Source organism: Balaenoptera physalus (genome assembly GCF_965194825.1).
Source record: "Balaenoptera physalus genome assembly, chromosome: 6".
NCBI lineage: Eukaryota > Metazoa > Chordata > Mammalia > Artiodactyla > Balaenopteridae > Balaenoptera > Balaenoptera physalus.
The window spans coordinates 102,150,973-102,175,347 of record NC_138885.1 but is presented as its reverse complement, the minus strand read 5'-3'; the positions used below and the strand labels follow the sequence as shown (position 1 = coordinate 102,175,347).

At 33.8% G+C, this 24,375-nt stretch overlaps 1 protein-coding gene across 1 annotated transcript in view; it reads left to right on the top strand.

Moving 5' to 3' along the window:
• The window catches only part of ERBB4 (erb-b2 receptor tyrosine kinase 4), a 1,174,475-nt gene that overhangs the window by 842,114 nt on the left and 307,986 nt on the right, over positions 1-24,375 (top strand). The window contains exons 7-12 of the mRNA XM_082466966.1: positions 9,814-9,932; positions 12,637-12,778; positions 16,537-16,650; positions 16,772-16,898; positions 22,490-22,563; positions 23,425-23,515. Coding sequence (XP_082323092.1) covers positions 9,814-9,932; positions 12,637-12,778; positions 16,537-16,650; positions 16,772-16,898; positions 22,490-22,563; positions 23,425-23,515 — 667 coding nt within the window. The remainder of the gene's footprint in view (positions 1-9,813; positions 9,933-12,636; positions 12,779-16,536; positions 16,651-16,771; positions 16,899-22,489; positions 22,564-23,424; positions 23,516-24,375) is intronic.

Genomic DNA, 24,375 nt, shown 5'->3' with positions numbered 1-24,375 from the left:
TAACACTGGGATAATTAACTTGCTCTGCCAAATTCATAGATTATTTCATATTATAGTTTTTTTTTAGAAAAATTTTTGTGATACTCAAATGTATAGAATTAAAAGTGATAATGTATCCCCATCAATGAGTACCATTCCCCCCAACCTACATTTTTCCATAAAGTGATTACTTTATGGTAATGTTTGGTATATATGTGTACATTCATGTGTATATTTATTCACATAAGCCTATATAAATTCTGGGATTTTGTTTTACAAAAATAAGTACACTATATTTACTCTTCTGTCACTTTTATTTCATTGTACATTATATTTTCAAAATCCTTTCATTTCAGCAGATTGAGATTAACTTCATTCTTTATTTAGTGCTGCAGGAGTTTCCCAAATTCTGGGTGACCTGTAATTTACTTAACAGATTCCTTCTTAGTGGACATTAGGTTACATTCTATTAGTCTCAATTACAACCAATGAGCATTTTAAATACAAATCTGTCCATATGTGCACATTTTCCGTGTCAGATTGCTAGAAATAAAACTGCTTGGTCACATGTGAATTTACATACACAAATTTGTTAGCAGCAAATTACTTTTCCAAAATCTTGTATCAATTTTGATACACACGAATAGTTTGCCCAATCTTTAACCTGCATGAAAACTAGATATTTCTTTTTTCATTTAAGAATTATGTACACAACAACATTTCCCTGATTTAATTTATAGTTCCTGGATTATAGCTGAAGTCAAACGTCTTTTTTACATAATTATTGAGCATTTCTAACTACTTTTTTCTTAAACTTTTTATTCATAGTCTTTGCTCAATTTTTCTACAGTATTTTGATTTGAAAGACTTCTTCATATATAATTAGTGTGAATCTTTATATATTATAAATATTGCAAATACTTAAATTGTCTCCAGAGAGTAACAAATGTGGAAAGTGCTATATGAATCATTAAAGTAGTTTCCAACTTACTGTGTGTTAGGATCTACTTCTCCCAAAGAAGATTTATCTGCATGGTGTTATTTTGGCACTCTATCTATATCTATATCTACATGTATACCTATTCCTATATATATATCTATCTCTATATGTATGATCTCTATACCTGTCATCTATCTATATGTTATTCATCTCTATATATCTATGTCTATATCTGTATCATCTATATTATCTCAATATCTCTATCTCTATACATGTATGTATGTTATTGGTTTATATTATTGTGTAGATAGATATTAATAATGCACAGTATCCTTGAAACTCTCTGATGTTTTTATCACCATAGATTGTTTGCATATGGGCTTGTGTGTGACTATTCTCAAACATTTATTGATGCTTTTAAAGTGTCAGGTACTGTGCTAAGGTTTGAACATAAAAGGTGAATACAAATTGGTTTGTGCCTCCAATATTCTGTATTCATGATGTAGATGGTCACAGAAGTACCCAATTACAACATAATGGGGTTAGGGCTGTAATAGAAATCTTTATGCCATGAAATGAGTTCACCAAGGACAAACTTTGAGGCGGATGCAAGGTAAGGGGTCCTAAGTAAGGGATTCAATGAAGGGTTAACAAAGGGATTTCTATTGACTTGACCTTTGAAGAATGTGCAGACATCAGATAGGCAGAACAGGAGTTTAGAACATGAAAAAAACAGGATGGAAAAAAGGAAATTTAAGAAATAGACAGTAGAGTTTATAGTGAGGCTTGGTGACCAACCAATTTGGCTGTGAGGGAGAGAAGAGAAGAAATTTGAGATTGGGTTCCAAGTTAGAAGTTGGATCAGTTAAATCAACGATGGCAGTAGTCACTGAGATCAAGCATATAGGTGGAGATCAGTGCTGTGGCTGGATTGAGGATGGAAATAAAACCTTAGTTATGTCCTTTATGAGTCTTAGATATTTCTTATTCATCCAAGTAGAAATGCCTAATAAATATCAGTTACTAATTGGAAACTAAGATGAGATATTTAGAGATATTGTGAAAAGGGGCTGGAGATAGATATTTGAGATACAGCAGAAAATGTGTTATAAGTGACTGTTGAAAAATGCTTGGCTTTCTGAGGGTAATGAAGAGCATGAGGTAAAAGAAGGATTATTTTTAAATTTTTATTTTAAATATGAGAGTCTCAACTATTAGCCATGAAGAAATGGCCAGTAAAGAAAGAAGCTGATTATAGATGAGAGACTATAAATAATTTGCAATGCAAAAATTTGGACTTGAACATTAATGGACTGGGTAATCTAGAGCTCAGGAACTTTCTAAAGCAGGAAAAGAACATCCTTCCTTCTGAGACAGAAACAACGTGATTGAGTGTGTATTTGGCTGAAAAATAAGTTGACATCAGAAAGGAGCACATTGATTTAGCTGAGGATAGCTAATTTCCAGTTTTCTTGTGCTATTAAATGTAGTATTTCATCTTGCATTTGAGCATCGTTTGGTATTTTAATTTCCAAAGTGAATATTATTTGATTATTAGATGTGGGCTCTGCTGTGATATTAAGAAACTAGATATTGCCTGGAAAACCCTGATGAGATAGTGATATCTCTTAGAGATGTATGGACATTATTTTGGATTTGTCCATGAGCAAGTCAATTTACTTGGATTTTAACTTCCTCCTAAAATGAGAATTTTAGACTAGCATCATTCATTAGTTCAACAAATATTTATTCATTGCTTACCTGATGAGGGTCTGTCTTTTCCATTTTAATATTTTCTGATTATTTTCATTACAAAATTGGCATTTTTTTGGCCAATTTCAGAAGGAAACTCATCCAGATATATACGGGGTAGGAGAGATTGTCTTTATTTCAGTTTACTGATATTCTGGATAGGGAACTAGGATAAGCAAAACAGATTGTGTGTGTGCATGCGTGTGTGTGTGTATGTTCGTTTTCATCAAGTCTGGATATAGAGATATTTGGTCTGCTATAATGCAAGGTGATTTGGAAAAGTTGAATGTCAACTTTTCCTCATTTTTTGGTTTGTAACACATCCATGATAAGACAATTCCATTTTTTAATCACTTTATTTCCAGTATATCATTTATTTGTGTATTGTAAGGTGTAGCCATCAATTCTAATGTAAAAATATATTTTTAAATACTATTTATGGTTTCATTATGCCAATTCATACACTTCCGTTGTTATCTTGGAATCTATATATATAGTCTTGGAAAGATTATGCAAAAACTCACACTCACCCTCAAGAATACTTTTATAGTTCATGTAATAGGGCAATATTGTTTTCGGTTTTGTTTTTTTTAATCCTGACTCATAAACTTTGCTGATGTTAATAGCCTGTTAATAAGGGAGAATTTCCCTGGTGGCCAAGAGGGTAGTTTAAAATCAGCTTTAAGGTCCCTTAATGAACCACTGAGCGTGTCTTTTGAAAATAGTTTGAATAAAACTTCATTAAATAAATGAATAAAGCAGCTGTTGATGAAGAATAGATTAGACAAGATTCCTTTCCTATTTGACATAACTAACAATATTATGCTGTCATAGCCCATGGGTCACCAGGGAATTAACTGGGACAAGGGTCAAACCTGATTAGTAGCTGCCAAATTTAGGCATACTTTTACTTACTGACTCTGAATGTCAGTTTCAGTAAGGGCTTTGCAGGTATCTGCCATGTTTTTCAGATGAACTGTAGCAGTTATTGCATATAAGATTAAACCATTATAATACTTTTAGGGGTGTTCGCCTTATGGTATGAATGGTCAGTTCCTTTGGAGTAGCTATCACCAGACTAATTAGAAATAAAAGATAATGTTATATTTTCTTCTGCGATGTGAAAATGAGTATAACTCTGGTAGTTTAGAAAGCCCAGACATGTTTTTATAATTCTACTTAGCCTTTTTTTCAATGCATTAGGCCTTATGCTGCTGGTTAAAATAACTGATAAAATATTAAATTATTAAAATTCAAAATTCCTTCCCTGTCCAGATCAGGATATAGTCTTTATGTATCCTGAGGCTTGACTCTGTGTGGCAACAATTATTGTCAATTATTCTGTGATCTAATGTGAGATAGGAAGCAGCAGTCCAGTTTAAGACCTATCTCCATCTCTGCCTTCCCATCTAAATAAATGCTTTACCCTTCCTGCAGTAGCCACACAATAAGAAGGAGAGAGTATCTTAGAAGAGAGGTTTTAAAATATTGGTTTATAAAGGCTACTTCTGAAAACCTTGGGACTCCCAATAAAAAAATGAATTGTCTGGCCCCTTCCCTAGACTTATTGAATCAGAAAGTAGGAAGAGGACCAGGCATCTTTCTTTGTGATTCTTACAGTCTATCAGGCACTGGACACACAGATGTGTCCAATTATTCTCCCCTGGGAAAATTAATAGTGGTATATAGTTTAGTGTTAGTGTCATTAAACCTGATTTTCTACACATTTCAGCATGCTCTGGAAGTAATATTCTTGAATGGTCTATGAGCTTTATTTGCTTCATTTAAAGTCGATTCTGATGATAGTAGCTTTCTAGAAGCATGTTACAAAACCCAAAACGTTCATTTTGCAGGGGGGGCAGTCAATTTCACCACTCATAGGAATAAATATTAGATTGTAGAACTAGAGGGTACCTCTAGAAAGCATTTCACCAGGCCCACTGTCTTTAATTTAGTGGAGATCTAAAGCATTCAGAAGAGATTTCCCTTCAATACTGACAAATAAAGACTCAAGAAGCCCATTCAGTGGCTCATTACAGTGTTTTTATCACTCTAATAGTCAATAAATTCTTCACATCCAACCCAAATCACCTCTGCTTTAACCCAAGCATTTTTCTTCTTGTTCAAACCTCCAAGTTTGTAACTGAAAACAGCCTAACACTAAAACCATTCCACTGAAGTACTATCTGTTTAATGGACACAATGTGTTTCACGGACACAGTTTGTCAAAATTTGGTCAATGAACAGAACTAATCTAGGCAGCATAGAGGTGCAGGTCATTGAATACTAGCTGAAATAGAATGAAATAAAAATAAGCATGCTTTAAAATATGCTTAGCAATGTAATTGGGGACTGCTCAGGTTACTTGCCACGTAAATAGCTGCTGGGTAAGAGAAAGGAACAGTTTTCTGACTGTCTCTTACTTATCTGAAATTTTTGCCTTCAGAATTAGCCAAGCAATATTTCTGTTCCCACTTTAGGTCTTTTTCTTTCCACATTTTCCTACTTGCTTGCACATCAGTTCTGTTTGCTTAATCTCCCTATTAGTGACAGAGGGCTTAACAACGCCAATAGGAAATTAAAGGACGAGGACAGTCAGTGTGATTAAATCTCAGACAAAGAATAATTAGTCAGTCAATCAATCAAATGGTGGAAATAACCTAGAGTTTTTCCCATTTTCACTGGGTAGAATAATGGTTTTCAGCTCTAGACTGCATATTGGAAATCACCTGGGGAGCTTATTAAAAGTATCAAATCCTAGAACATGGCAGTTAATTTTGATTTAATAGGAATTAGGTGATTCCCAGGCATTTTTTTTTAAAGTACTCTATATCCTGCTATTCCAAATGAGGTCTGTAGACTAGTAGGCAGTGACATAACCTGGGAGTTTATTCGAATGGAAAATCTTGGGCCCCACTGATTATCAACTAAATCAAAATTTTCACTGATGCAAGAATCCTGTTCAATGATCTAATAGAAAGCCTAGCTCAGAGCCACTGGGTAAAGGAAGTGAAGAGAAGCAGAAGGCACTGAGGGTGCGAAGATGGAGGAGATGATGAAGGAGGAATGGATGGGGAGGAGGAAAAAAGGGGCAGGGTGTAAAACGAAGGAAGAAAACACAAAGACTTTGCCTAAATTTACCTCATTTATTTTTTAATGGGCAGCGATCCTTTGGTTAGTCACCGTGATGTCAGTGCTCTGTTTTGCATCATTTATGAATGTTCATTTTCCTTTTGTAACTCATAAGAAGTAACAGTAAATATTTGATTAGTAAATTGCTAAAGTTCTTCAAATAAAATTAATTTCTTCTAAGGGAGTAACTTTAAGTGTAGTTATTATTATATTTTAAGGAGTAATTAAGCCCTTGTTTTTATTAGTGAAATGCTGATATAATAAACCTACTTATAAATACTGTAGTTTTTTTGAGATGATAGATATTCTCTCAGCAGCATCCTCTTACTACTACAGAATGCTTGGTTCCTTAAACGTTAAGGAACCAATATCCATCTTATTCTCATGGATATTTTGAATGAATCCCCATTTCCAATTTCAAATTTACTGACCCTAATGTAATAAGCATTTTAATTTCCCAGGTTTTATCTTTTATGTTAAACAATCAGAGTTAGTGTTGTACCACTAAAGAACAAGCTAGTTAAAATTCAACCCAAATATTGTAATGTACCCAATGAAGCAATTTAGAAAAGATAATAAATATAGGGGAAAAAAATTCTAATGAAATAATAGTCAAGCAAGGATGGAAATTAATATAACCAAAGCAATTATAAGTTAATGTTCCCATGGAGGCTAAGTGAATTATCTCATTCATTTCAGGACCTGTTTTTTGTTTTGTGTTTCCATCATAATAAAATATGAGTATAGTTTGATGTGTTTAATTCATATTAAGTAATGCTTATTAATCAGCAAGTGCCATTAAACAGACTGTACAAAGGGAAAGTTTTCTTTCTGGAAACAAAACTCATAACAATGTGAAGAAATGTTTCTTAACAGTGTCTCATCATTATTTAGAGATTAAGCTTATTGCTTTGTTCTTTTGCTTACTTATTATCTGTCAAGCAAAGATTTCTAAATATGTTTCATGCTTATTGAACTTTAGTCGTGTGAAAACTATGATAACAAATAGTGCTTTTTAGTGTTAAATGTATCTTACCTTTTGAAAAAAATCAATTGTAGACTGCTTTTGAAACAAATCCCAGAATTCCCTTTTAATATCTTAAATCAAAATTTTAAAAAATAATGACTTAGAAGGATGTTTCTTTGCATGTTCCTGAAATGGAATGGCATCTCTAACATCAAAGTGTCCTAAGAAAATGTGAGATAGGTGACCACTGTATGGAAGAAATTGCTATTTTGAAACATTTATAGTTGACAACACATATGATTGAATAATTTGAATACATGTTTTAAAAGTTACACAGTATAATAATTATTATTGAACCTAAGGTTGTACTACGTTAGATCCTTTTTCTAACATATTGTTTTTATATTTAAATGGTGTACTCAATGAGAGAAATTATCTTATGAACATTTAATAAATAATTTATAAAAATAAAATCATGGTTATTTCTTTAAATACTATATACATTAATTTCCTCATTTGGTAGGAAAGACCAAAGTATATAAATAAAGAGAAATTGAAACATTTTGTATAGTTACCTTAAATCACCATAGAGTTAAAAAGAGAAATGAACACTTAGACATATATGTCTAGGATTAAAACATGATATGATTTATAGGATATGATTGCTATCTCACTTCATGCTATTTTCCAGCTGAGCAAAGCCTGTCAACTAAAAACAAATTAGTAGACTGTCCTGTGATAACACTGATTTCAAATCTAGTAATTTGATTACTTAACATATGTCTGCCATTTCAATGAGCAACTCTTTTTTTTTTTTTTTTTAATTTATTTATGGCTGTGTTGGGTCTTCGTTTCTGTGCGAGGGCTTTCTCTAGTTGCGGCAAGCGGGGACCACTCTTCATCGCGGTGCGCGGGCCTCTCACTATCGCGGCCTCTCTTGTTGCGGAGCACAGGCTCCAGACGCGCAGGCTCAGTAATTGTGGCTCACGGGCCTAGTTGCTCCGCGACATGTGGGATAGGAACGTTAATATAAGCACTTGTATGAATATGAAGAGTTAATGAGTAGATTTAGTTCATCTGCTTACTTTCTCAGAAGCAAGTTTGTCAGATTAACTCAGGGTGGAGATGTGTCTGAAAAGGTTTCAGAGCAAAATGACACCTTAAGTGGATCTTATGAATGAGTATTTGCTAGACAGAGAAGCCGGAAAGGGTTTTTTTCATCATGAAGGAATGCATTGTGAAAAGGCAGTGAAAATCACAATTGAGTACCATGAAAGGAACTGGGGACCACAAATGGTATTTCCCTGTCTGGATGTGAAGATCACAGTGAGAGTAGTGAGAGATGCTGGTAGAAATGGTGGTCAATTGATAGAGGACTTTTATTCCTTGCTAAGGGTTTACTCCTCTAGTGCAGAGATGGGAAGTAAGCTTCATACTGTGAAACAACACTGATTTATATGCAGTGGCCCATATTTTCAAATCATTACTTTTAGAGTGGCATAGAGGATTGTGATCTGAGAAATCTTTTAGAAGCCTATGTAATAATTTAGAGGTGAGTCTCAGAACAAAGTTGGAGTAGAGAGGAGGGACAGTAATGAAAAATATATATTGCTAGTATTTGGGATTTTTATTAGGTATGAGAAGTGAGGGTGAGGGGAAAGGAGAAATAGAAAACATGTCCCCAAATTTTAGTTGAGCTACTGGATGGATGGTACTATCATTAATTGAGGTAAGGGAACAAATAAGAGAGATATACTCAATGGTGGAGGTGGGGAAATGATACATTCCATTTTGTACATCTAAATGAGAACTTTTGTAGATGCCTAGAAATACATGTTGCATCTCAATAGAGAATTCAGATCTGGATCTGATGTTATCTACCTATAGGTAGTATGCAAAGTGGAGATGAATGATTTCATCCAGTTATATGAGCCCTTAGCCCAAAGAAAATTGTGAAGACCAGCTCTGAGGAACACTAGAGTGGTGTCTCGCTATAATAGCAGTGAAGGAAGCTTTGAAGAACTCAAAGAGGTGGGAAGAAACAAGGCTGAAGTGGAAATACAGAAGCAAAGAAATGATGTGCTACACATATGCTGTAAAATTCATTTCTCTAAATACTTTTAAAATATATCTTTGGAATAAGTGTGATAAGCAGAAATGTGTCCCTCAATACTATAATTTTGATGTCCAATGTATACCTTGACATACTGCTGTCAGCTTGGATTGAAGGATGTTATAAGAAAAAACTAATAGAAGTTTTTGTTGTGTTTACTATGACTATATCTCCCTCCCTCCCTCTCTTCCTTTCCTCCTTCCTTCTTTCCTTCCTTCTGGGGTGTTGCTCTGTTCCTTACACAAGTCCCTCCTTTTTCAGAAATCTTAGTAGAAATTTGACTTAAATCTCAGGAATAGAAACAGTTGTCCTACTACTGATCCATTATCTATCTCTCTTTGTCTATCTATCTATCTATCTATCTATCTATCTATCTATCTATCTATCTATCTGCCTGCCTACCTACCTATTTATTTGTCAGTCACATATCCATTTTATCACCTATCATCAATGTATCTGATGGGAATAATATAATGTGAATCATGTAAAAGTTTCTGTTTCCCTTTCTGCATTGACTACCAAAAATCTTGCACTCATTCCTGGGGACACCTCCCGCCGCAGGCCCTCACTGTGCACACTGTAAGTTGACTTCGCTGCTGACTCCATCCTTCACAACCTGCCAAAATGTCGCATTCAGTTGTTCTAAATTTGATTCTTTCTTGCTAAGTTGTGTGATTTTTGTAAAGCCTGTAAGTATTTACTGGAACAAGAAAGAATATAGAAAACAAATTCATGTATTAATTTTGAAGGGTTTTATGCAGTAATTTTGATCAATTTCAGACTTCGTTCAGTAAATGTTTGCTGAGCTGAGTCAATGACAGTTGAGTACATTGTTTCTCCAGGGCTCAGCTTTTCTCAGCTACTTCATATCCCCTTAGAAGTTTCTCTTGGTGGCTGACTTTGATGAGGACCTATCTCTGTCTTCTGCAGTGACAAGGACTGTCTGTGCAGAACAGTGTGATGGCAGATGCTACGGACCCTACGTTAGTGACTGCTGTCACCGAGAATGTGCTGGAGGCTGCTCGGGACCTAAGGACACCGACTGCTTTGTAAGTCTGGCAGCTCTCCCTTTCACTCTCTGGTCCTCCCTTCCATCCTTGTTTGACTCAGGCACATTGAGTCTTTAATATCTTATTAAGATAAGATCAAATTTTGCCATTTTAGGGTTAAGAAAGATACTCTGACTTCCTAGAAGTCATTCCCTCACTGGGTGGCTATTAATTAACTAGGATTGTTCTGTTCTACTAAATGAATTATGTCTTTCTGATTACAATTTATATTATGAGTGAGATTTATTGGACAACATGAAGGAGAACATATTGAGATATCTTGTAAAAAGCTAACAGCATCCTTCCAGAATTTACGGTGATTATCTATGTGTGCTGTTGCATCATTGAGTCGAGTCTTCTGAGTGGGGGCACTTGCATTTTATTTCTCAAATATAAATTTCAAGATTAAAGCACATAAATTTATGAATTTAACTATTTTACAGTTTATATTGTTTACAAGCTAATATCATTCAAGATTTATAAGATTTACAAATGCACATTTAAAGCGATTTATATGCTAATCGGTGTGATTTTTATTTTAGAAGAGGACACTTTTATGTCCTCAAAATTAACATTTATAGCTTGTAGGGGCCACTTTTAAATTACATTTTGATATCCCTGATAAAGGTCTTTCTATTCTTTTGAATACATGCAGGCAATTCTGTGAGCTATAGTTAATGAAATTTCATACACACAGAGCATTAGTTTCATTTTAAGCTAAAAATCATAAAATAATAAACTATTTTTGTTGCTAAAAATGCACACAGGAATTTATTTTGGTTTTTTTCCCCTCTCAAATATCCAGAGAATACACAGATATATTTAGAACTGAGTCTTTTTTTCAATTTGGCACTTAATTCTGGAAATAAGCAAATTACAGATTATAGCTCTTATGATGTAGATACATAGTAATTTCTTACTTTTCTTAATGTCACAAGAAACTTAATTTGTCTATCCTAATTTTATAGTGAAACAGAAGTGTGTATTGCAGAAATGAGTAGGGAGGAAGAAGGAAAGAGAAGAAAAATGTTAAAAATATACAGAAGATGCTCAGCAGATCTTGAACTGAGACCCTTTCCCTTGCCTGTCACCAGACATGGGATTGAAGCTTGATCTGGAAGACGCTGAACAAGTGTTTGTTAGCAATTTCAAAACAGTAGCAACAATAAACACCAACAATTGACGTTAACTTTCACTTAGAAGCTTCACTGCATTTTTTTCATGGTTCCGTTATCACAATAAGCAGAGTGATGAGTGAGCTTCAGAATTCTCATTTCATTACTTTTATGGAATGGTCCAGTGATTCCACTTTGGCATTTAGTACAGAATGTTCAAGAATGCCAGACCAAGACCTTGGTGTAAGTTATGTTGTATTGTATGCTGTCCGGAAGGTAAACTTGTTTGATTTCTCTGGCTTATGTCCCTTTGTTGCCAAGCAATCTGTGCACAACACTGTATAAAATATATTAGTAAAGTAATTATAAGGACACATGAAGTTTTATACCCATAAATTAAAACTTACTGAGTTTCCTAGATTGGTTTTTAATAGATTCTTCCTGGTGAGTGTCATCTTAGTGAATAATGTATTATCGGTGAGTCTCGTTCTGATTATGCATCTCGTAGACCATCATCAGGGAATTGTCATGTTTGCGATAAAGTGCTTGCTAAAACAACAATTAAGAAAATGTTTTGAGGAAACAGAATAAATTAGTGCTTATTAATAACCATACATACAATCTATGATGATATGTAAAATATAGCTTGAGTTCACATTAGCTTGCCTTCCAAGGCCTAAGTTATTCCTATGAATGTTTAAATTGTTAAATTAAGATAATTAGTTCATCCCCTATTTTGCTAATCCCATGTTTTTATGTACTTACACATATGTTCTCTTTTTATATCAGATACCTAGCTCTTAGGTGGCACAATTGTTTTTAATCATTCTCAAATGCATTTGAACATATTAACAAATTGAGGTCTCAATACAAATATATGTCAGCAGAAACAAATTTACTTGAACTGGTGACTTTTAGTAAATGGTATGACATTATGAAAAAGACCATATAGGAAATGGTATCATATTATTTAATTATGGACTGAGTATAGCTACTTCTTTACATTTTGGCATCGTACCCCCTACATTTACACTTGACTAGTCACCTGCCAGAGACTTTTCTTTAAGTCCAGTTTGAATGACCATCACATTTTCTCACTATACAATGGTGATGAATGGACTTACCGTATCACTTAAGGCACTGAACTCTCCAAACCAGCTTTAAGGAAAGTCTAGCCTGTACAAATGGAGATTTAGTTGTCACTGCCAGACTCTAAGACTCAACATAAACCCTTTGGGTAAGGGTAAGCTTAAATAAGTTTTCACTATTATCTAACTTTAATAATTTAAACCAATTCTCAGTTTAGAAATCAATGGATAGATACCAAGCAATTAGAACATCAATAACTGTAGATGGTGTATTTACTGACATTAGAAAACCAGTTTTGTAAAATTGAGAAGTACAAAACAAATATGAAGTTAAAAAATGAGCCCTTACAACTAGAAAGTTATCAGATTTTCCAGTTTTTATGAAATAGATGTATGCTGAGTAAACAATACAACCTATCACAGAACTGTTGTAGCAGTGTCCCTTTAACAAGTATTATGAAGGTTATTTTTAAAACAAAATTAATCTTTGCTGTGTTGCAGGCCTGCATGAACTTCAATGATAGCGGAGCATGTGTTACTCAGTGTCCACAAACTTTTGTCTACAATCCAACAACCTTTCAACTGGAGCATAACTTCAATGCAAAATACACCTATGGAGCATTTTGTGTCAAGAAGTGCCCACGTAAGTAACAGGATAAGAAGAGCCAAATCAATTAGCTCATCATTTAAAAACAGAGGAATTTCATGTAAGTTTATTGAATTCCAAAATGGTGACAATATTGTGAATTACTTGAGAATGGGTACTATTATTATCATTTCACAAATAAGAAAATTAAAATTCAAAAAATTGAAGTGATTGGTTCATAGTCTCAGCAAAGTAGTGGCATGTTTGAAGTTATAGTACAGTGTCATTCATTGACTTCTAAACTCAATATTTTCACTATATGTCAATGGTTTTGCACAGGATTTTGTTCCTCAGAAAAGTGACTAGTTAAGTAGCAAGCTATGTAATGAAAGAGATCTGCTCTAATAACAATGCATTTTCACCTAAAATCATTTCGTATTATTTATTTGTAATAGAATATATAGCATTATAATTTTAACATCAAATCCAATGTTAAACAATAACAGTGGATATAAAGGGCATGTTAAGGGGCCTTTACCAAATTGATAACTCATCCTGGGGATTCAAAATGACCAATTTAGCTTTCATCAAGAATAGTATATGTCTCAATACCTGTTCAAGTCAGTTTCTTTGCTTGAAAAGACCAATGAGACAGTTCTTCAATGTTTTACTTACTGGAAGGCTAAAAAAAAATCACTACTTTTGTCCACATACTCAATTAAAAGAAGACTTTACATTCTACAGCACACAGATATTGTGTTTTTGTTTTTGTTTTGCTTTGTCCACGTGATGAAGTATGAAGTATAAGGGACATAGTATTAGAGTGGCTTTGGTTATAGCTTTGTCCACTTATTAGTCGTGTGATTTTAGATGAAATATTTAGTTTTCTATTTCCTCCTCTTTAAAATGTGGATAATAATATATACCTTCTCTCTTTCCCAGATACATTATAAAGATCAAAGGGATAGGGAATAGAGTTCAGAGGAATAGTATGTAAAAACAAGTCTTTGAAAGCAATGATGATTCCAGCCATTATTATTAAATATTTTATATTGGTTAAAAGAATAATTATGAGTATATATATATATATATATATATATATATATTTAACATGGCTCTAAATTACCATTTTAAAATCACAGACACACTAACTGTAGGATAGTAGAGATTTTTCCATCTTAAACAATTTTATATCCCAAGTTATGTTTTTGATCTAACAACTTCTCATCTAAAGTTACCCTGTATTTCCCCATCTATTATCTTGCAAAATACGGGGCTTGAGAGTATTGTAGAATGTGGCTAGATGAGGAATTTTTTCGTTTTCTTAGTCAAATGTCCTCCTGCTCTAGTACCTTCATATTATGGTGGCTTGCCCCAAAGATAGTCAAAACCATGCTTTTTTGAGATTTTTGGTGCTTTCCTTTTTATTCAAGCTCTGAGGTTGAGGCCCAAGGCTTGGGCTGGAGTGGAAGACCAGAAAAATCTGAGCTAGGGAATTTTCCTTTTCTTTATTACATCCTTTGTAGTGTCTCATCTGAAGTCTCTCAACTCCTAAGTTATGACAAGGGGCTAAATACTTAGGACTGTTTTTTGAAATTACATGCCCAGTTACCATAGATATGGTAACTCATAAACTTCCTTTCATGGATTAGTTTAGGTCTATCCAATTACAGATTAATTTAAAGGACTTCATTATTTATCTATGTAAAATTCAAATCTTTGAGGGACCTTGATCATAAGGCATGGTTTGCTAAACTGTAGCTGTCTTAGAAAAACAAAGATGTTCAGTTTCTAAATACTGGTCTACAATTCCTAATTCAGAATTCGGAAATTCAAAAACCCTAAACAACAAATATTTTTTGAAACTAATTTGACTGCAAAATCTGAACCTAACTGATAATGAAGATATTTATAACCTTTTTTAAAAATTTCACTCGGCATAAATTGCTGCAAAAATGTGGAAGTTTTTAAATACGAGGTATCCCTAAAGACCTTGCAGAAAGGGTGGTTACACCTGTTGCAGGTTGGGTTCCCCTGAGACAGAGACTATGGTTGTTAAGAAGTGTTCTCAGAATCAAGACCCATGAGGGAAGGAAATGAAGCGAGATCAGGCTGTGATGCAGTCTCAGCAAAGTGTCTCTTTTGTGGTGGATGCCCTCTAGTGGATGTTAACTTGGAATACAAAGATCTTCACACTTTATACCCACGCCCATGGATTCATATATATGCCTCTACCCCAGACTCCCTTCAATCCCAATTCCAGATTTTCCAGTACTTCTTCTCCCAGGGCAAGCCACTGCTCATGAGTTCATATTTATTCTAAACTCCTATTTATTCCCTACAAAGTAAAGGATCATTTGCACTACCCAGAACTATGCCCATTGGTGGGATTTTTTCCTTGCCACTATATTTCAAGTCCACTCCTGACTGAGGCTGCAGGGCAGCTGCCATCCGTTTTCAGCTGCTTGCACCCACACCCCAAGCTTAGTTTTTGTCTTCCTCTGTCAGCTTGTCATACGTGCCCTCTCTTGGTCCCCATGCAGCCATAGGTATGAGCTTAGTGAAAGGTGCCAGCACAGTGGTGGATGACGTGGGGATTTGGACCACCTGCTTATGCAGTTTACTTGTGCGTCTGCCCCTGCTCACATCAATCCCAAATGTACTGCTTCCATCTTACAATGGATTGCTGTTGGACCTGCTCAACATTATGATGGTTTTTAACAAAACCTTGTGTATGATGGGCAATTCTGGCTACAAGATCAATCCGTGACCCATGGTTAGGTAGTCTGTCTCTGCCAGGACCCAGAAGTATGTCAGGAGTTGTTTATTAAATGGTGTGTAATTCCTAGAGGTCTCGGCTGGGATTTTCCGGTCGGGACTTGCCATAACTCCACGTGGCATATTTTCCCGCCAGAGATACTTCTAATGTCATAGAGCCTCTTGGGTTTTGTGATCCAAGTAGCAGAATTGCTTGTACCCCAGCCTGGACCTGCATCATATGCCTTTCCTGCTCTGGGCCCCCTTAAAGGTCGGAAGCCTTCTAGACTACTGAATGTTGGGCCAGAAGCAGTTTTTCCAAACATAGAAGGATGCTGCCTTCAAAACCCAAAGCAGCCTAGCAGGTATTGTGTTTTCCCTTTAGCGTGAGAGGCTCTAGATGCAAAAATTTGTCCTTATTTTTGGGAGGGAATGTTCTGGCATATTCCAGACCACTGGATTCCTAAACATTTCACCATGTCAGGTAATTAGATGTTCCTGGTTTAGTTAGTATACCTTTCCTAAAGTACTGCCCTTTCAAATTTCATTTTGTTTCTTCGTGTAAAACGATGGGACAGTTTCTACGGCACTCCATTGAAAGATGAACACATTTTAAACATTTCCTCTTGGGTATGAAGTGCACTCCCTTCATCCAAGGCAGTTTAACTTCAGCTTCATTTGTGCTTCATGTAACTTGAAGTATTTTTAGACTTCAAACTTGCATCATGACATGAAATGAAGTGGAACTACTGAAAAACACAAACTAAATGTCCTGCAGTTTCCTAAGTCTATAAAAGAAATTCACTATCTTGGGGGCAATTCAGAATGAGGAGCAGTAGTCAGGCAACTACCAGTTGTTGTTAACACACACTGCGCTTGGATTTGAGTGTGGTGTTCGTCGATGCTATTTCAGGTGGAGATATTTAGAGTTGTTTTAGGGAAAGAAACATACATACTATCATTTTCAAATGGAAATAATTTTCAAACCCTAAAATATCTTGTTTTAAAATCTTTTGCTGAACCTCAGCATTATTGCTAATTTTACCTTTTTTTATCAGATAACTTCGTGGTCGATTCCAGTTCCTGTGTGCGTGCCTGCCCTAGTTCCAAGATGGAAGTAGAAGAAAATGGGATTAAAATGTGTAAACCTTGCACTGACATTTGCCCAAAAGGTGATGATAGTTTTTTCATTTTATAATGAAAAAATACTGTTATTTTATAATAAAAATGCAATAATTTATTGACTAAAGAAAAATTTTCTCAGCTCCCTAATTGTGCATCTGGTTTCTACAGCTTGTGATGGCATTGGCACAGGATCGTTGATGTCAGCTCAGACCGTGGATTCTAGTAACATTGACAAATTCATAAACTGCACCAAAATCAATGGGAATTTGATCTTCCTTGTCACTGGTATTCATGGGTCAGTATTACATTTTTATGGAAAATTGTTTTACAAAGTGCAGACAAAGCTTAAGAGATTCTTTAGTTTTGTCTGTTTGATTCCTTTTGACACAGAGTTCCACTATACATTAATGCTTTCCTCCAACAAAATCAAATGCCAGATTTCACCAGCAGTGATTGTAAACCAAATTTTGGGGGTACATCCAGATTATGAATTTGGTGACAACTCAGATTTAAAAATATAGATTTATATATAAGCTAAGACGTATTTACAGGACATTTTCCTCAAATCCATAGATTTCAGTAAGCTTGGCACATTTGTGGATATGTTTAGGGAAACAGTATCAGTGGACAAAGTGGGGAATTTCATTCAAATTCCTAACCAATTAGTTCAAAACAACATAAATTAATGCATCTCACAGAAAACAAATCAGTAAGTTGAAATTCTGAGCTCTCAGGTATTTTCTTTGCCCTGCTGCATCTTTTTCTGTTTTAGACTTGGGAAGTTAGTAAGAAATCTATTAAATGAATTTCATTTTAGCAATAAAAATTGTAACATTTTCTGGGCCCCTTCATTACAGAGCCACCTGCTGTTTTTAACTGGGAAAATGACCAAGTTTGCATCCTTTCAACTGCAATGAAAATATATTTTTACTTTATATTTTATCTGTTTGTGTATATCACTACTCAATCCCTAAATATTAGTGCTACGGGCTACAGATAAAAAATATCACTCACATATTTCAATTCAAAAGATTACTCTAAGCATATATCATTTCTAGAAGCAAAACAATTTAACACATTATGAATAAACACGTCAAATAGGAACAACAAGAGAAATAGAACAAAGCGTTTCTTTCCATTCAAATAAATTACTGTAGGTCTTAGTACATAAAGCATTTCTTTACTTTAAAATATAGCTTTTAATATGGATCTGTGCCAGAAACTGTAATAGTATGTATTCACTTTCTGTTATATTTGGTCTAAGAGGTGTTTCTTGTTGTTTTGTTTTGTTTTTTAAATAAGATCCAGATTTTTAACATCTCTTTAAAAAAATATGTGCATGTGATTACTCTTAGTTTACATGGCACCAACCTATTGGAGATGGGTGGTACTACCATTTTGAGATGGGACACATTGAGTCGGCTCCACCATGGACAATCTGTATTGAGCTGTGTGGCTTCCATGTCAAACAACTCCAATGTAAAGTTGAGAACTGGGTTAATAATGAATACCTACATCCTCTGGTTGTTGTGGAGATTCAAAATAAAACAAAATATACATTTTTTTAAGTGTTCAGCCCAGTGCCTGGCATACAGTAAACCTTAATTAATGGTATAAAAAAGAAAGAAAAAGGTGGGGGAAGGGAAGGAGTTACAGAGGGAAAGGAGAGAGAGAGAGAGATAAAGAGAGAGATTGAAAAGTAACAAAAATAGAAGTTAAAAATTGCTAACCCCCCCGAAACAAAAAAAAGTTAAAAAGAAGGAGAAAAAGGCACTTCAAGAGGAAAATCTCAGTGACTATATCTAGTACCTAGTTTATATCACAGCATATAGTGCAACAGATAATATTTCATAGACTACTGGAAACCAAATAAAGGCAAAGATATTTTCATGGCAATCCTTACTTTATGGTAAGTCATACTTCCTAGTTCAGACGATTATTATTTGTCATTAATTATAGCACTTAAATGTAACATTATAATTAATATTATTGCGTCTTAAGCATAATATATAAGGCATTTTCCAGGACAAATATGTATGTGAAATATGATATGTTCCTCATTCCTAGTCTCATGCCAACATGAAACATATTCTGAAGCCTTTCCCTTTCATTTTAGGAAAGTATTAATATAAAGTTAATTGAGTAGGTCTCAGACACTTATGTATAGGCATATGTGTATTCATGTATGTAATATGTGTGTGCATATGGACAGAGAGATTTTAAAGATGAATAACGAGGTATTATAAACAGAAAGCTTTCAGTAAATTAACAAAATTTTTTACTTCACTTAATTTCCATTACCCTAAATCTTCTACTAACTAGTTTTTAATAGGATGTATGGTTTGATTAAAATAACTAGGGTATTTCTTTAAACTAATAGAAATGAAAAATCCATAATTAAGTAAGAGTATACTTTTCTTTTTTTTTTTTCCACACACACACACACACACACACACACACACACACACTGTATTTTATTTTTACAAGAGATAAATAGACTGACACTAAGCATTGTACATGGATGACCACCACAAAAGCAACAATGATTGCAATTACCAAACATGAAACACACTCACACTATGTCATAATATTGACATTCAGTCCAGTAATCCTCCACTGTAACAGCTCCTTTACTTTGCAGTGAAAATTGATTTGTATATTCTTTGCCTCTGAGTCCTTGTGGGATTTTTTCTTTTTTTAAATTCAAACAGAAAGTCACAAAAATTATACTCATCCTCATCAGTTCACTCAGTCCCATGTAATTAATTTTTTTTCATCTTGATCTTTTGTTAGCACTTTTATGAGTTCATCAGTTTTTCATTAGAGTTCTGAAAATGCTTATTCATTCAGTTCAGCAGTACAGTCAGTTACCAGAAACCTGTACTTGTCAGAGTCTTTTCCATGAATTTCCTGAAGATGAAACCCTTTTATAGGAACATATTTGCAAAATCATCAGAGTACACCCAGAACTGTCTGTAAATGACAAAAGACTTAAAAATGACCACGGTTAAAGATTTGATGAAACTTCATAATAATGCAGTTGACAAGAAAATTAGTTATTTCTGAGATATACATTTTAAAGTAATAACTAGGATTATGACTTATAACATTATACCAGAACATATAAGATTTTTAGAAATTTCATGTAATGTCTGAAACATTTATATTAACATATTTCCATACAAATACTTTTCAAAAACAAATTTCTGCAAAAAATAAATTTACTGTGAAGTTGTCAACTAAAACGTTAACATATAAAAGAGATCAATGTTCAGTTTATAGAACGATACTGCCATTGCTAGAAATAAACTAGGCACTCTTATTTCCTTATTTAGAATGGGAACTGCAGGCAAAATGCAGTGTTCAGGGTTATCATAGGATCCCCTTTCATGTCTTGTCATGTCTAATAATGTTCTTGTGAATATGCTTAGAGCAACAAAATGCTCACCAAATAAGCATGTTCATGCTGTGTCACAGTGTGACACAGACAAGAAAGTACTTAGATGATAGACTGTAATGTTGATAGACAATGGAAAACAGATAATGAGTTTGGTGAAAAACATAACGTGATTTCTATGGAATTGTGAAAATATGTTTCTCTCTCTTTATCCTGAGCTTTATTTTGGATCACCCAACACAATGACAGGGTGGACATAATGTTTTTTTTTCATGGTCCTGAATTTAGCTAGGAAAGTTCTCAATTTTAAAATCTATGGATTTCAAGTGGCTGTAGGGTGGAACTCCCTAGGGGTACTTTTAACTTGGTAAGTGGGATTCTGTCAATTTATTTTATGAGAGTCCTGAATCTCTAAAATTAAGTATATAAAATTTCTGTGGTCCATTGGGCTTCATGTGAACAGTCCAGAATTCATTTCATTCCTGACAACCTGGAAGTGTTCTCAGTAAAGGTTTGGACTGACCCCATTACTGTGTGCTTGCCCTGAACTTTGAGTGTTTCTCAGTAAAGCAGGAATATTTGATTATATGGCTAGAGCTATTCTAGACACTGCTTTTCATCAAAGAACAAATGTTGAAAGTTCATTCTACTACTGCAGAGCTGATATTTCATGTGCATGCAGACATCTTTGCACATTAGAAAATGATAGCAACCAGAATTTTCCCACATGATGAACCTAATTTTGTGGCTCCATATTCACCGAAAGCATAGATATTCATTCTATACATCTTCAGTTACAAATAGAGCAAGTTTGCTAGAATATTAATTTAGACTTTAAGCTTTTGAAAGGTATTCATGTCACATTAAGGAAAATCTTAACTGTTTATGTGTGAATTATGGGGACACTCATCTATAGTGTTTCCAAGCCTTCTATAACACGCCATGTTAAACTAGTAGCACAATGTATTGATTATACTTCTTAGTTTTTCTCAGTTTGAAGCAGTAATTTCATCAAGCAAGAGTTTTTTTTTCTTTTAAAAGATATGGGATGGTTCACAGTATAGAAAATATGCTGATGAATCAAGCAGAGAGAGCCAGTAAAAGGTGGTTCCAGAGATTAAGGTTGCTGAACTAATAGAGAATGTTTTCAAGGCTCTAATGCCAGGATGAATAAATGCCAGTGGATTCAGACTCAAATTCTTAGAAGAAAGGCCATATGCCTATCTGTTTGCCAGAGGATTGTGGAGCACGTTGACTGATAGCCTCCAATGGATCATGTATCCTAGTGTTTATTCCCCATGTGAAAAAGAAGGTTCTCAGAGACTGGTAAAACAACAGATATCCAGTGCAAGGATAAAATTCAGTTGATTGCTAAAGGTGGACACAAACTTCTAAAAGAGCCTAATTCCTTGTTTTTAGAAAGTTTGATCTCTCTTGGAGAAATGACCAATGAATGGAATTTAGTTTTTCTCTGAAGAGTATATATTAATATAAGGTTTCTACTTGCCCAGAATAGCACAGAGCACCTTTTAAAGTAATAAAACCTAGAAAAACTACTATATATTACTTAAGAAAATCTGAAAGTAGTGCTTGAATTACTGACAAATGTTTAATATTATGTTTATATTTGGCTTAATATACAAGAATGCAATTATTTTGTATGGGCAGGATGTTATAAATGAAAAATATTTTCCTAAGATGAAAACTTCTGAAAAAATCCATTAAATATTTAATTTTAAAGGTATTTTATATTAATTTTTGTAAAGACAGGGCATTTATGTATCAATAACATTAATTACAAAAAACATATTTATGCATTAGGAGATTGTATTTTTAAAAATCCCCAAAATTTACAACACATTTTGAGTATTGTTAAATTTGTGGTAAATTTTATTTTCAAATGTTAGTATGATTCGTATAGAGGGAAGCAAATAGTTCCTTCATATGAAAGTGAACATAAATAAACAGATAGGAACAAGATTGCCTTGATAGATAAATGTGAAGATACAGAAAAAAAAAAGTTTACTTTCTGTATTTGTTTTCACCCTTCTTATGAAATTACAGGTTCTGTTAGCAATTTAGCATGCTTTGAGGAACCCAAAAGGCAATTATTCTCACCATAACATAATTTATTTGCAGTGTATATTTTTCCAATTGAGAATAAACTTTTAAAGGCAAAATAAAATGGTTAATAAATGGAATTGCTATATTTGGAGGTTTATTCAAGATAGTCAAATTGAACCGTTCCTCTGGATCTAGAATAGCCTTCAAGGAAGAACTCATATTCTGTGTCATCAAAATTTCCTGAAAGTACCTTTTAATCCCCTTCCACATCTAGAATAGAAAATCTGGATAAAACATTGCTACCCTTCCTATTGCTAATTAAAGTTCAATTGGAATGAAATAATTTTTGTCACATTTCTCATATTTTCACCCCTTTATCTAATTTTAATTTTGGCTTCATTTTTTTTTTTTTTCTTATTTTCTAGGGACCCTTACAATGCAATTGAAGCTATAGACCCAGAGAAACTGAACGTGTTTCGGACAGTCCGAGAGATAACAGGTAATTTTTAAAGTGAGTTTGTTGTGCTATGAACTATGTGAATTTTAGTCTTTTGTTAAAAATATTACATAGTATTTGAATTTGCAAAGCAAATTCTAGTTTTGAAAACACGTATTATTTTAAATGACGGGTGTCTTACTTCCTTAGCATCTGTGCACATTTTGAAATCTGTGGAATTAAAAAAAAAAAAATCCTTGAGATTTTGATGTTACTCTTTTTGCAAATGTCAGTGGATCTTTGAACCCATGTGTTTCTATTTACTTTTCACAAGTACTATTGAGGATGTGTAGCATGTAGGATTCATTTAGCATATGTTTACTGAGGACCTAATATGTTCAGAGCTGTCATAGTAGGTGGTATGGGGTCCATAGACATGAATCAGACATGGGTTTGCTATCAAAGAATGTAAAATCAAATAAGGAGGCTTAGTTATATACATAAATGTCTTAGAATGCAAGACAGACAGCTGATGTGGTAAGTGTACAGATAAGGTGGCAAAAGATTTCAGAGAAATTAAACTCTTTGTCTAGTTAGACTAAATATTTTTTCCATTTAGAAGAATAAATCAAATTAAGAATCATTTAAATCTTTAAACCATACATTTATATAATTCTGTATGTATATATTCTTGGTGTTCATTATTTTGACATTCATCATCTATTGAGTATTGTAGCCCAGAAACTTTGGGTAAGACACTGAATCTTGGAAGAAGAAATATGAGATAGAATGGTTCAAAAATAGGAATATTTGCTGCCTTTTTCTTACCTTCCATTTTCATCATATTTTAAGAATAATTGGTATTAAACACTGTTACTGAGACAATGATATTCTGAATTATTTTACTGCCCTTATCTTTTGTAGGTTTCTTGAACATACAATCATGGCCCCCAAACATGACCGACTTCAGTGTTTTTTCTAACCTGGTGACCATTGGTGGAAGAGTACTCTATAGGTAGGTGTATATATTCAAAGTTACAGGTCTCTGCATCATGTGTACATTATGTCATAGCCATCAGACTCATTGATTTACTGATTCTAGAAATATTGGTTTTCCACTTTAAATTCTAAAGGAAAGCTCAATGAAAAATACTCCTGATTGTGCTTTAAAGTATACAACTTGATTTTTCAACTGCCTGTCACTTAAAGTAATTTTAGTGTTTGGCAGTTGTGGAGTCCATGATGTGAACCATAAAACTGAACCTTCTTTTTTATCATATGTTATCATAATTAGAAGATAGACTTGAATGACTTTGTAATGACTTCGGTGTATGGGATACAAATGCTGTTTTACCAGGAAGTTCTCATTTTGTCTCTGGAGCTATCATTTGAACAAAGCATCACAGCGCTGATATTTTAGAATTTGGTCCACTATGCTACATGCAGTGCTGGTTAATAATGGACAACTAATCAGGGCTCAGAAGGATACTGTTCTAAAGTTCTAATGTCAATATTTTTATTCACATAATAAAAATATATGTTTTAATATTTATTAAGCCACTGTTTTTATTTTACTTCAGATTTCATCTGCACAAAATTATTGTTTATGAACAGTTAAAAGTTGATTTATATAAGGAGATCTTGATAATTTTTCTACTTAAATCCAAAAGATGCCTAAAATCAATACTGTCATTAAATATTCTATAATAATGGTTCACAGGAAGTCCATTGAATTTTGCTATTAAAACAGGTATATCTGTAAGAGGTTCTAAAATGTAAAGGGGAAAAGTGCTTAATAAAAAAGGATAGTTGAGAGATATAATCTATTCAAGTGCTATATGGAACCAATTTTTACTATCCATTGAATAAAGTGTT